A 15165-nucleotide genomic window follows, 5' to 3' on the forward strand; every position below is an offset into this window, starting at 1 on the left:
ACACACACACACACACACACACACACACACACTTACCGTGGTGGTAAGTAGTACTAAGTTCTAGGGGACTGAAGGCCTCAGATGTTAAGTCCCATAGTGCTGAGAGCCATTTGAGCCTGATCTCTCGCCATGTTATTAGCACACTTTAGACCCCTTAAATGGTTCATATCGTTCTGAGCACTATGGGACTTAGCTTCTTAGGTCATCAGTCCCCTAGAACTTAGAACTACTTAAATCTAACTAACCTAAGGACATCACACACATCCATGCCCGAGGCAGGATTCGAACCTGCGACTGTAGCGGCCGCGCGGTTCCAGACTGTAGCGCCTAGGCCCCTTAAGAGTGGCCTTGAAGGATCAACGAGTTCTGTAGGACAAGTATGTGCAGTAGGCAGTTACGGCCTTTTCATGCAGCAGGACGTAGTGTTTTACCAAATGGGTATCTCCAACCGTGTGCGTCAGTGGGATGATTGCTTCAATGCTCATGGAAATTTTGCCTAAATGGCATGTCAGTTCTGTAGTGATTGATCGCCCCTTATAAACTGACACAGACAGTCCTATCCACGTGTCAGGAACGACTGACACAGGCGAAATGGGACAGGGCTCCACGTTAAAAGCACATATATGCACGAAGATCCATTTTCATACCTATCAACAAAGTCGGGACTGTTCGTATCATGAGTACTTCGCCGACTACATTCTGTCAGCTGCACAGTGGTGTCTATTTGCCGCCGAGAATCCAAAATCGTCTCTTTTAATCCCATAAACAGGAGTATCCGTTCGCATGGTCAGAGAACTTGGGTACAGCCTCACAACCTGGAGTCCGTGTGTGTTTTGCGCACAGTATTCTGATAATAAAGATGCAAGATTGTACACCAAACACGTTTGGAGACACTAAGCGTGGCCGGATGGTCGGCACAATATATCCTGAGCAGTCATTGTTTAACGCCGTCGAGTTGAATATCGACCATAGCATGCCAGCCGGGGTGGCCGAGCGGTTCTAGGCGCTACAGTCTGGAACCGCGCGGCCACTATGGTCGCAGGTTCGAATCCTGCCTCGGGCATGGATGTGTGTGATTTCCTTAGGTTAGTTAGGTTTAAGTAGTTCTAAGTTCTAGGGGACTGATGACCTCAGCAGTAAAGTCCCATAGTGCTCAGAGCCAGTTTTGACCATAGCATCGTTTCGTTGATGTGGGAAACACGCTCAAGGGCGAGAAACATTCAACAGCAGAACATGCTTCATTCAGGTGTAGTGTCACTAGGTATTTCCAAATTGCCCGAACACGACAAACAGCATAGCTCATAGCTTGGTTAGAAACTTCTCACCAGCATATGAATCACCTTACCAGTCAATCTCTGTACAGTGGCCCATAAACAGTGCCGTGGTTCCTATTAATGGATGATTAGCGATTTAGCTGGAGGATGATTCTGGGTGTTTGTTCACCTGTTCCACAATAGTGACCGATTAGAAGCTTGGTGACTTTGTAGAAAGAGATCGACATGATAGGGCTATTTTGCTCGCCTGAGGTGGCAGCATATTAGGAGCACGTAGGCCTTTTCCTGTATTTTAAAGGCGCACTGTGGCAACTGAGGTCTGGAGAGACGACATACTTCGCAGTGTAGACTTGAGTTTCGTCAGATCATCGACAACGCAATGCTAGACTGTTCCACAAAAGTTTGACCTTGGTACAACGTTCTGGATTCTCCGGCTTTCTCCTCGTGCGTAAATCCGATTCAACATATATGGCTCGATCTGGGCCGAAGAAATACAGCCGTAACACCACTGCTGCTGACCAGCCTGAGGCTCTTACCAACCGATGAGATGTGGTACATGACATACTGCGAGTACGCTTCAAAGCCCATCTTGGCGTCTTGTGTGGTGTTGCATAGGTAAACGACACGCAGTTTTATTTTGTACTTGGTATATACGTTACTTGCCACATTGTTGCCGCGCGGGGAGTAGGCAGGTATTAGTATTCACGTTATCAGTGTGTCAACTTTGTCTTGTGGACTCGAGAATTTCGCTTGCGGATATGAGTGCAACATTCGTAGTATAAATTGCATCCATAGTATGAAGCGAGGTAAACAAATAGTCTTCCCACTGGATAAAGTGATATGCAGAATCTCATCTTGAACAGTAGACAAAAGACCGCTGCATTGCGAGTGAAGGTCAAGGTAATGGCGTTATCGGACACGTGTGAACTCAGAATACGGCCGGACAGTTTAAAGTTGCTCACATTTGAACATGTTTTAAAAGGGGAAAGACTATTTGATGGACTTGTGCGACTCTGGTTGGACTGTACCCAGAACACAGCGCCGTAAATAGGTTCGGCGCATTGTCTTGTCCATTAGGACATCGACTAAGCAACTTGCAACAGAAGGACTCTGTCATCCAATGTCTAACCATAGCTTGTAAAAACAGGCACATTACACAATGCTCTGCAAGAGGTCCAACTGCCACATCGCAACCAGTTCTACAGTCAGTAAGGCTCCCTAATGTCTGGATTGTCTTAGAAAACATATGTAATGAGATTTCATTTGGTCTGCAAAAACGATTTCTTTTCAATACTTTGTCTGTGGTAGCAGCTGGTCGTGAACCCGACCCCTCTCAGTTGTTGAAAGCCTGAGAATTGGAGAATCGATTGCAGTCACGTTTGATTCTCGGACTAATCCTCAATCAAGGACACACCGGAATTTGTTCTGCGTTAACCATACCCCTCTATTACCATACGATAATATACTGGTTCTAGGGCTACAATGGACGTATTGGTTGTCAGAACCACTCTAGTATTTGATGACGAGTCATTAAATGCTAGCTGACACATCGTGTAGATTGAAATGCTAATGCTTAACATTTTCTCGTAATTTCCTGGACGGTATCTTTAGATACAACAACGTTTTGTGGAACAATGCAGTCAAAATTCAATGCTGTGTGCAGCCCAGACACCTTCCACAAAATTCACCCACTTCGGGACATTCACCGATCGTAAATTTATGTAAGCAGTTAGGGAGGAATATTGTTAACCAATTTCTTCTAATAACGTTCGTGAACTTACTGCATGGATGCGTGTGGGATTGGGAAACACAGCCTGTGTATGACGCAGTGCATCATTTTTTCAATGTTTTGTTGTAAAACCAGCATAAGCTGCTGGAAAATGTTTCTACGTTACTGTTTCGATGTTACATCCGTCGCACAGCAGACTTTAAAAATTATTATGGTGTATACTACATTTTTTCGGTTCTAAAAAATATAAAAGTTCAAAGCCCCTACCAGAGCGACTAATTTGAAGTGTTCTTCATTGTCAATCCATTTATACAAAATTGGAATTTTTCTGGTGTCCGGATTACATCTCCTTCAAAAAATGTGTTTACTGAGCAGTTAATTAAGATTTATAGAACTTAACTGGTGTTTCACTTTTACTGCCCAGCAGTAACATTTTGGCACAGTAATTGAGAATTAAACTGAGTATTCTCCAAGAGAAATATTTAAAATAGTGGCCTGTCATTGATAATGGATTGAAATTATATTGTACTATCCGTGTTTGGAGAAAATAATTTCGTTCTGTGAGTGAGACAGTGTAGAAGGAGGTAAACGATTTTGTAACGTAAAAATGTAATGAAATGTATGTATGACGTATGAGGTGCCATTAACGTCTTTAATTCGTTTCCATTTTGAAATCTGCAAATAAAAGAAAACGATAACAATATTGGTAAAGTGCCATGAATCTCCTTAATTCGTTTCCATTTTATGCTCCGCAAATAAAAGGAAGGGGAAATAGTATTTGTAAAGAGTCTGTACTAAGAGAGGTTCAGAGGTGAAATAAGTTGCACATCTCTCCTGAAAAATGTTTGCAAAGCTTTATAACAGACCTCGTTTTTGCAAAACGTATTTTAAAAGGTGATGACTGGATAAACGCTTACCTAGACAACGACGGAATACGCAAAATGAGCTCTGTCTCTGAAATAAAATAATAGCGTTTCACTGTTGTTGGTAGTATAAGTCGCCAGACGCAGTAATGTATAAAGAAATTTTTGTATTAGGTGAGCTCAATGCAAAAGTTGTCGATCAGAGTATAATAGGTTCCAGGCAGACTTCTGCTAGACAGTGCTGGAAATGAGAACTGGTGGCATCTGGGAGAGACTTTCGTTAAAGAGCCTCTTCGACTACTTTTGGAGAAATTCATTCTAGACTAAATGCCTTAGCAAACAAATCTCCGGAAACTGTAAATAATTTTGATAATTGAATGAAACATTAATTTATTTTAAATGCAATTTTATTCTTGTTAGAATGAGCTTAAACGTACTCCAGAATGTTTTGTATTGGCCTTGCGAATATGGGCTGGTAACTAAGGATAAATGTAAAATGACTCCATCCCCGTCCAAATTAAAATAAAAAATAATGAAATTAAATTTTTATGTCCAGGATACGTCTGTGATATTGACACAAGCAATCAGTATGATGCAGACGTTAAAATATATCACCGTGAGAAAGGGAGCCCTCGTCTGACCAAGACTGTGTCGGCAGCTACGGATGCATACGTGTTGTTGGATAATTCTGCCAGTGAAATAAGAGAATTTAGATATAGGGGTTCATACGGGTAATCAATTAGTTTATTATGTACATAGTTACTAACATTGTTAGGGTAAACAAACCCAACCACGCGGGGGGGGGGGGGGGGGGGGGGTCAGAAAACAGCTCTAATGGACTGCAACTGGCTTGAGGTGTACACGGAAATGACTTGGACAGCCGCAGACTATGAAGTCAATCAGCCACAGTGAACTTGACAGCAACTAAATAGATCGTATAGTGTGTGTCGTGAGACACATACCCTTCATTAGCAATGTTTTTTTTCTTGGATCGCTAAGGTTCCTCAACTTATGAAAAGAGTATATTTTCATGCTGACAAATATCTTTACAAGTGTTTCAATTTCTGCCATACAGTGCAGAAATAAAGCAGTTTGAGCCTGCTGGACTTTTTGTGATTAAACTGCAACGCCCCACCCCCTTCCAAAAATTACTCAAGGACTGTTGCTAGGTAACAGCCCTGTATGTTTCTCTACTTATGAGATAACGCACGAAACGATCGCCCTTTCCAGTCTAAGAGGTCATGGCAGAGTTCCAAGAAATAAAATGTTATTGCTTTACATTTTTCAGATCTACCGCATCCGCGACAGATACCTCAAGTCCGCTCTTCGGCAGGACATTGGCTGGTACGACTTGCACCAGACTGGGGACTTCGCCAGCCGCATGTCAGAGTAAGTACGATTGCTCAACAACACTTCAACGCATCTTCGCTTTGAAATAACCTGCTTACTTGCTACGCGAGTTTTAGCATGTGACTTGATGTTTCCCACATTTACATTTATTATTGTTCGGACAGTTGGAGACAATGGAAAGCTTATTTATGTTTCTGACACATTCTATTATTGTTTCAAATTCTTTACAGCAATCATCTGTATCGAGCACAGTATCGTCTCCACCACTCTGAACCAATTAGGTGTTCCTCTGCTCGCAGAATCCCACTAAAGCTCTTCAGCACCAGTCTCGATACCATCGACAGTTTATGACTTTTTCTTCTGTTTGATGTTAGGCAGTATGTACTCGTGTAACCAACATAGCCGACGATTTGTTTTTTTGGGGAAATATTACGCCAAATGGACTAGCTGTCTTCATTAGGTGCTACGAACATCAGCGAATAAATATTGCTGAGCCTTAAGAAACTAATAATCAGTTCTATTAAATTTCAAACGCTGACCCAATTCATCTCCGACATTACTGTTGAAACAGACTACTTTCACTGAAACTGCATCAAAATGCTGATGTTTCCCATTACCACAAGCTCATAGCGTAATATACAGGGTATACATAAAGTCCGGAAACACTTTCAATTATTTGTGGCACAAGATCCAAACATTGTACAGATGTTATACATATTGCAGTATGAAGAGAAACTCTGAAAGTTTTTTTTACAAGCATTCGATATGCGAGCCGTGAGTGACCTGGTAGACGTCGATACGATAATCGAATTCTTGCCATACCCATCCCAGATGGCATCGTCGACTGTGGCAGTCGCTTCCCGTATTTCCTCCCGGAGCTCTGCTACATCACGTGGTAGAGGCGGTAGACACCAGATCTTTAACGTGTCCCCACAGAAAAAAGCCACACAGAGTGAGATCTGGTGATCGGGGAGGCCATTTCACGAAACAGCTATCCCCTTCTGTAGCACGGCCGATCCATCGATGCGGCAGCTCCGTGTTCAGGTACCCACGAACTTACAGATGAAAATTAGGTGGAGCCCCATCCTGCTGAAAGATGAATGGAGAGTCCGACTGCGTTTGAGGCATCAGCCATTGCTGCAACCTGTCCAGGTAGGAATACCAGTGACAGTGCTCTAGGTAAAGAAGAATGGCCCGTACAGTTTTCGACGTGACTAGGCACAAAAAACATTTACCTTTGAGGAATCACGCTCAAATTCAATGCATTCGTGTGGATGCTTTGTACCCCTGATTCGACAATTATGCCTGTTCAATTTCCCAGGAGTGTGAAAAGTGCCTTCGTCGCTAAAAATTAAGCGATCAACAGTACCATTCCCATCCTCATCAATTGTTGCAACCGCGAACAAAACTCAAAACGGTTGTCTTTGTGGTCGTCATTGAGCATCTGCACTAGTTCCAATTTGAATGGTTTCATAGAAAGCTTCTGTGGCAGGACTTTCCACAGTATCATTGGAGCCATTTCGAGTTCACGGGATGTATGACGCACCGATTTCTTTGGACTCCTTATGAATATCTCTCGTACGCGCTCCACATTCACTTGACGCACACTGGCTACCGAGTGAGGTGGCACAGTAGCTAGCACACTGGACTCGTATTCGGGAGGACTACGGTTCAATTCCGCGTCAGGCCATCCTGATTTCGGTTTTCCGTGATTTCCCTAAATCGCTCCAGGCAAATGCCGGGGTGGTTCCTTTGAAAGGGCACGGCCGACTTCCTTCCCCGTCCTTCCCGAGACCGATGACCTCGCTGTTTGGTCTCCTCCAAACAACCCAACCCCAACGCCCTTCACGCACACTGGGACGTCCGCTTCTCTTTGACGGGCACAGGCAACCCGTCGTAACGAATTTGTTGTGCCAGTGGTAAATGGTCTTCCTTGTTGGTGGCTTCTACCGTACTTGGTTCTAAATATCTGTTGAATAGCTGTAGCACACCTGTTTTTGTTGAAGTTCAACACACAGAAAGCTCGCTCCGCAAGTGAACTCGCCATCTTCGCGAGTAGCGCTGACTATCGGCGAATTACCAAACTGCGCTGTGACGGTGTATATGAAAAAAAAACTTTCAGGGTTTCTCTTCAAAATGACATATGTATGATATCTGTACAATGGTTGGTAATTCAAAGTGTTCCCGGACGCCATGTATTAGTCACCGTCTCAAATAGAGAATACTGTTGCTGAGCAGGTACCTGTCAGTCAGGAGGCGATTCAGACAGCAAGGTGTTGGAACATGCGAAGGAAAGGCCAGAGCCCAGAAGTTCATGTGAGATGTAAGGTAGGTTAATGATATTTCATTGGCACCAAATTTCACCATAGTTTTGCCCAGTGCTTCCGTGGGCGTGTCACACGATGGGAAAGTCGTCAAACCCGCCCCCCTCCCTCCCCTTACCCCTTATCTTGACGCTTCAGCGATGGAGATTAGAACCGCGACACCCTTAGAGAAGAGTTTTAATCGCCCAGGTTGTGTCGGGAAGAGTCAAAGGTTGTCATGAACGGCGTTTCGTTGCACATCGCGCCGCAAACTGTCGTGTTCGACTGCGAAATTTGCGCAAATGAACGCTGAAGTGAAGGAAGGCTATTGTTTCATTGACGCCCTTTACGTCACCTTGTAACGCCTTTTTGTGTCGATTCCAAGCGGCATTGAAAGTGAAATTTTTTTTTTTCCAGCCACCCATATGAGGACCGCTTCGTTTCAACGCTGTGCGTAGTGGAGGCGTCAAATGAAGCGATGAAATGTAAGATCTTCCCATCGTACGAAACGTCCACGGTGGCTTTGGGCGCAATTGTGGCGAAATTTTGTGCCAATGTGACATCACTGAGCCGCCTTACAGCTCATGTGAATTTCCGAGCTCTGGCCTTCCTTTCGAATATCTCATTACATTTTGCTGTTTGAAGCGTCGCCGAGCCCGAGGGTGACCCCTCATGGCGAGTATGGAGTACCATCAGCTGTATAATGGAACGAAGACAATGAAATTTCTGCGGATCCGGGACCCGAACCCGTATTTCCCGCTTATCGCGATCGGTCGCCCTACCATTTGACTATCCGAGCACGACTCACGACCAGACCGAAAATTCCATGTGTCTACAACCTGTCCTCGAGCATCTTTTATGTATATTCTCTCACAGAGGAGACATTTTATTTGAAAGTCGCTTTCACGGTGTCTGCAGGTAAATACGATATTGCAGTCCCTTTGTTATTCCGAATTACTATATAATGTTCCTTCGGACATGCATGATTGTCCAAAGGAACAGGCACTGCGGCAAATATCACAGGCACTGCAATATTGTATCGTTTCGCGTTCGTAAATCGTAATGGTGCGGTGCAAGTCACTTTACAATCACGTGCTGAACATTTATAAGCCCTGCTTTAAAAAAAATACGAACATGAGTCAGTAATTCCTACCCACCACTTTTTACACATTACAGTAATAAAAATTCTTCTACAGAATGGAAGTAGCTGTCAAAGAGTAACTGTTCCAGTTTTCAGGTTTTTGAAAGCTGTCATGATGCCTTCGGTTACTACCGAAAGCTAACTGCCCCCAGTGGCTTGCATTCGTGGCATGGTCCATATTTCTAACAGCCGTTTGCCATGATGACGGTGTATCCAGACGCGACCATCGACCTCGTGTAACAAGAAACGTGATTCATTCGACAGCGCGACACCTTTCCATTCATCCACAGTGAAATCTTGATGATCCCATCCCCACTGTAATCATAACTGACGATATCGTTTGGCCAACATGGAAACGCAGGGTTCGTCTGCTGATAAGCCTCCAAATCCAACAATGTACATTAAGTGATGTGTTCCGAAACACTTGCACCTACACCAGCAGTGTACATTGTCGTAATGACAACCACAGATCGTAGCGTACCCTGTTATTGAAAGCGGACAAGCCTCCGACCTCCACGTCCTCTGAAGAGGCATCAACGTCCAACACCTAGTCACCCACTGGCGGTTGCACCATTCTTCTTCCAGCAGCACCCAAACGGACGACCAGTTTCACCGTTTCCGAAAGCTTGATCCCAGGCGCCCTTTCTCAGAGTCGCTTATGTCACTGGATTTCTAGTGAGCAGCCCGTATCGTCGCTAGAATGATTTCCCAATCGTCTTCGTTCTGTGCGTGTCAAGTGCACACAAGGCTACATTGAATGTGCTGTGGACAGTGGTCATAATATTTTGACACGCACATATATAACATTAAGCGCATATTGCAGTATTTGATCTGCAACGGGAAAAATCTGAGATCTGTACGATGGATTCTTTCAGAGACTTGACGAAGATGGAAGACGGCATCGGAGAAAAGGTGGTGATGTTCGCGACGTACCTGGTGACCTTCCTGGGCGGCCTGGTGCTGGCGCTGGTGCGCGGCTGGGAGCTGGCGCTCATCTGCCTCATCTCGTTCCCCATCATCATGGCGTCGCTCTCCGTCATTGAGGTCTTCTCGTCGCGGCTCGCCAAGAAGGAGCTGGCCGAGTACGGCAAGGCGGGCGCCATCGCGGAGGAGGTGCTCAGCGCCATCCGCACCGTCATCGCCTTCGGTGGGCAGGACAAGGAGTCCGAGAGGTGAGTGCGCGCTGGTGTCACACCATCAAGGGACTTCGCTAAAACTATACAATAATCATTAACACTAGAGCAGCGGAAGGGATCAAAATGGCCCCTGTCATACGTTTTTCACTCATTGTCATATCCAATTTATTTATTTCGTTAATGAAATTATACGACTTTTTCTAATTTTTTTCTCCTCTTTCTTCGCCACTTCATTCAGTATACCTGGAAAGGCGGAAGGGGTCAATTTGAGCCCACGGTAATATCTCTTCTGAATATGTGTAAATTATCCAACAGTACAGTGTCAACAGTGAGCAGTAACATAGAGCAGTTACTCCTCATTGTTGTAACTTGGCACGTGTACATTCCAGCCCACCACAGCTCATGTTGTCACTCAGGCAGTCTTTGTACGTGAAACACGTTTTCGAACATGTATCGTCAGCGTGGACTTTCTGATGAAGTGTTACATCTATTAGAGAATTCCGAAGTTGAAACGGAAATTGACTTGACTGGTGAAGATGACGATTATGTACCTGATACAAGTGAATGTGGAAACATTGTGAGCGAGGGGCGATTAGTGGAAGGGGATTCAAATGCTGATATACGTCAATCATCACCTCTTTCACCACAGCAGGTACGATTGGAAGAGTCTACAAAGATGATTGCAAGGGATAGAACCGTGTGGGAGATTGGAAATTATTCATCTTCAGGAAGGTGGTTAGCTGTGAATGTTCTGAAGGAGAGAGGAGGTCCCATTGCTTATGCTTGCGAACGAGTAGACAGCCTTCCGTCTTGTTTTTTCTGAAGAAATGCTACGTCTCATGAAGAAATATGCAAAATCAAATGCTTGAAAAGTCCTAAAGAACAATGACTGTACTGTGTCACTTGAGGAACTAGAGAAACTGATAGCCATCATGAATGTTCAGGGTGTATTGTGCACAAAAGGTATGTCTGAGGATGATCTCTCATCGCACACTTGGGGGCCTGCTTTTATCAAGGACATTATGCCAAGGGACAGGTTTCAAGAGCTGCTCAGATTTCTCTGTTTTGATAAAAAATCAACCTGGGCTGAACGCCTGGCAGCCAAAAAATCCGCTCTTGTATCCCCAATTTGGGGAGAGTTCTCAAATTCTGTTTGGCTGTTGATTTAATGACAAAGTATATATGTCATGCTTTTCCATACCTCGGCAAAGAGGACGTGCATAGAGAGAAACAACCACTTGCAGAGTAATTAGAATTATGTATTAACGAACGGTCTACCCGACGGGAGGCCCTAGCCACACGACATTTCCATTTTTACCTTCAGCTGCTGACGGGCGTTGATATACATCAGAAGGAACAGGTGAAAATGTGTGCGTCGACCAGGACTCGCGTCCAGGATCTCCTGCTTACATGGCAGATGCTCTGTCCATCTGAGCCTCTGAGGGCACAGAGGATAGTGCGACTGCAGGGACTATCTCGCACACGCCTCCCGTGAGACCCACATTCTCACCTTATATGAGGTGCGACAATAAAGTAATGAGACTGATTTTCCTTGCAAGATGTGGCAACCCTGCAGGCTTGCTTAGGCACAATATCTTTGACCGTGGTCTATAAGCTGCTTCTAGTCCAAGCGGCATATCGATGCAACTGCTGAGTTGTGAGTTGTGCTGTAATAAGTTAAAACGTGTTTGTGTCTCTCGTCATGGAAATGGAGCCGCATAATATTGTGCAATGGTATGCCTCTTCTTTTTTGCGTTAAACTGGGTGAAAACAGGATGACAGCTTACGGTAAGAAGGCTTTTGGAGAGGAGGTTATGTCAAGAGCTCAAGTTTTTCAATGGCATAAAATGTTTAGTGAAGGCAGAACGAATGTTGAAGATGAAGACCGCAGTGGACGACCATCAACCTAACAGACGGATGTCAACTTGGCCTGGGTGTGTGAACTCGTACGATATGATTGAAGATTATCCGTGAAAATGATTGCAGAAGAACTGAACATCAATCGAGAAATGATTTGTGCAGAAATGGTCCCCAAAAATCTCACACCACAACAATGAGAAACACGGAAAAATGTGGCAGCCGATCTGTTAGATCAAACGGAAATCAATCCAGAACTGTTGAGCCGTGTTATCACTGGTGACGAAAGTTGGTTTTTTCAGTACGATCCAGACACAAAACGCCAAAGTTCGCAATGGTGCTGAAAGGGAGCACTTAGACCAAAAAAAGCTTGCATATCAAAATGAAGAGTGAACTGCATGCTTGGGTGCTTCTTTGATTCCAAGGGAATTGTTCATAAAAATTGGGTGCCTCCTGGACAAACAATTAACCAATATTATTACAAAGAAATTTTAGAAAGACTTCGTAAAAGACTTCTTCGTGTCCATGCCACCACTGCTGATAGTTGGATTCTGCATCACGACAATGCGCCATCCCATACTGCTCTGTCAGTACAGCAATTTTTAACCTCAAAACAAATTTCATTACTACCACAGCCACCTTATTCACCAGATATCGCTCCGTGCAACTTTTTTCTATTTCTAAGAGTCAAAACGGCGGTCAAGGGACACCATTTTCAAACAACATAAGATGTCAAAAAAGCTGTGACTAGGGTCCCGAAGGATATTACAGGAGATGAGTTCCAGAAATGTTACCATCAACGGCAGAAGCGCTGGAAAAAGTGTGTGCAATCAGAAGGGAACTACTTTGAAGGAGACAACACTAAACTTGACTAAAACGGTAAGCAACATTTTTTCACATCAGTCTCACTACTTTATTGTCGCACCTCATATGTCCACACACTACAGTCGTATTGCCCCAACCCAACACACTCGTTACTCGTGGAAGACATTCTTACCAAGTCCCGTAACAGTTCGGGTAATATGTGTGCATCTGCACAGAAGAAGAAGGTCATGTCCTGTATTGCCAGAACTATATAATTACATGGATATGATGTCTGTTCTTTCAGACATGTCCGAAAGAACAGACACCATATCAATGTAAGTATAACTTTCTGAGTACGTCGTTCTGTGTCTCATGGAACCATTTGTAAATCGAGGAAGAAATATGACCACAGACAACTTCTTTACGTCTCTTCAACTTTCTAAAAACTCAAACAAAAGAAAACTTCATTAGTTGGTACAATGAACAATATCCACAGTGAAGTTTCCGATGAAGTAAGGAAGCCGAATGCTGAAATACACTCCACTACAATACTGCACAATAGTGGCAACACAGAATACACCTTGGGTGTATACCAAGGAAAGAAGAATAAAAATATCATTCTTCTGAGTACACTGCATGCTGAAGTAGCAATAAGCAAGAAAGGAAAGAAAAAACTGAAACCGTAACGTTCTACAATGTAATAAAGTACAGGGTGGTCGTGGTTGATGAAATGACCCGTAAATATACTACGAAGGTTACATGTAGGAGAGGGCCAATGTGTGTCTTCAACATACCGGACATGGCGGCAATAACTGAATGGGTCATCTATAACATAGTAACGAACAAGAAAATGGAAACCAAGAAGTTCACACTTCAACTGGCATATGAACTCAAGGGAACGAAAGAGAAAGAACATCAGGCAACAAGATAAGCAAAAACTGTATAATGTGCCACAAAGCATTTTACCTTTGCCTTTTTTTGCTGTTTCATTCCAGTTCCCCATCACAATTACATTTTCGACTCTCTTAACGAACTGAATAATTTGCTTTATCTCGTCAAAGATTCTTTCAACATCTTCATCATCTGCGAAACTAGTAGACATATACCGAATATTGTAATAATGGAGCGAGTCTTGGCTAGGATAATGCGTACACTACGCTATTCAGAGTGTTCACAGCATTCGTATTTTCTTATTTATTATTAAACCTACTCTTGCAGGGCGCCTATTTAATGACGTGTTGATAACCCCGTACTTAACTGACCAGAAGTTCTGTTCTCTCTCCTACAGCACTTCCCTAACTTCCACTACATCTTTCAAAGTCCCCATCTCTGTTTTTAAGTTCTCTAACCTATTTATTTAATTAAGGCATCTAACATTCTTTTCTCTTATGCGTAGAGTGCCAGATCTATTTTTCATGATGAGACCCTCATGAGAAGCCAGATTGACTTGCGGTCCGTGAAGAAGGACTACTGCCTTTTTAGAAATTACCGGGGGAACAATCTGGATCATGGACTGACTTAGCTTTGTAACATTAGCCTACATGGCCCTGCTATGTTGGTACAGCAAAGGACGAAAACCAGAGAATATTACAGCCATTATACTTATTGTAGACATGCAGCTCTACTGAAGATGGCATCCCCTAGCGTAAAATATTCTAGAGGTACAGTGATCCCCTATTATGACCTCCTGGCGGGGACTACTCAAGCAGCAAAGAAGTAATCCAAAGATTCACAATGTTTGGCAATATATTACTATCTTTTGCGAGATCTAATGTATCTCTAAGTTAAAAATAAAATTCAATTTCACCTCGCACAACAACGATGACCTCGTTCCTAGAGTTTTATGTTACGACAGATTTCTGTTTTAAATGAGATACTTACCACAAGAAGACAGATTATTCATGCTCAGGAGTCCGTCAACAGCGAACTAAACGCTCAGCCCTACAACTCTATTTGCTTATTAACAATTTGCAGGGTTCCTCATTTTCGTGACTACAGAACAACTGTAATGAATTATACCACATCCAATAACACAAGCTATTTTTTGAAGTAACTACCATTTACTTTTTTGTTTAGAAGATGTTTTATCAAAATGTCTCTAAATATCTGACACAGGTGAATAGCGCGTGGAAGTTTTGAATACGCATGTAGACGAACACTCACACACGCGCGTCCACACACACACACACACACACACACACACACACACACACACACACACACACTAGAACGTAGCCCAACGATAGTATCTTCAAAGATTCGCAGACAAGAACTTGAACAGCAATCCAAGGAAACTAGTGTTAACTATTACGATACAGCCAGTCAGACAGTATTACGATAGGAAGTGTGCAGCAGGTGATCGCACAAGGCGAGAGGACGATGGTTCTGGAGAAGTGGTGAGCGAGAGCAGGCTCGGGCAGCAAGCAGCCATCGGAGCAACCTGATGGTAAAAAATGTTACTGAACCATCACCATTTGGTTCTGAAGCTCTAACAGTACCGGTATAGAGGTGTTTGCAGATTAAATTATGAGAATCCAGATACGCCTATTAAAGAATCAACGTTTCAGCCTCTCTGTGCAGTCATCAGTGGGTATTTTTATAATGGCTTGTGAAATGAGAACATTTTTTATGTACACAGCTATTGTAATAAAAATTAAGCGTGAACATTTTAAGTCTTTTATGAGTTTTACCTTATCCTCTATTGTTGT

General features: G+C 43.5%; 1 protein-coding gene across 2 annotated transcripts in view; it reads left to right on the plus strand.

Moving 5' to 3' along the window:
• LOC124789684 (ATP-dependent translocase ABCB1-like) overlaps positions 1 to 15165 on the plus strand; it is a 238757-nt gene that overhangs the window by 101572 nt on the left and 122020 nt on the right. For both annotated transcript variants that reach the window (XM_047257121.1, XM_047257119.1), the window contains 2 exons: positions 5155 to 5255; positions 9536 to 9832. In XM_047257121.1, coding sequence (XP_047113077.1) covers positions 5155 to 5255; positions 9536 to 9832 — 398 coding nt within the window. The remainder of the gene's footprint in view (positions 1 to 5154; positions 5256 to 9535; positions 9833 to 15165) is intronic.

Source organism: Schistocerca piceifrons, chromosome 3 (genome assembly GCF_021461385.2).
Source record: "Schistocerca piceifrons isolate TAMUIC-IGC-003096 chromosome 3, iqSchPice1.1, whole genome shotgun sequence".
Lineage (NCBI taxonomy): Eukaryota > Metazoa > Arthropoda > Insecta > Orthoptera > Acrididae > Schistocerca > Schistocerca piceifrons.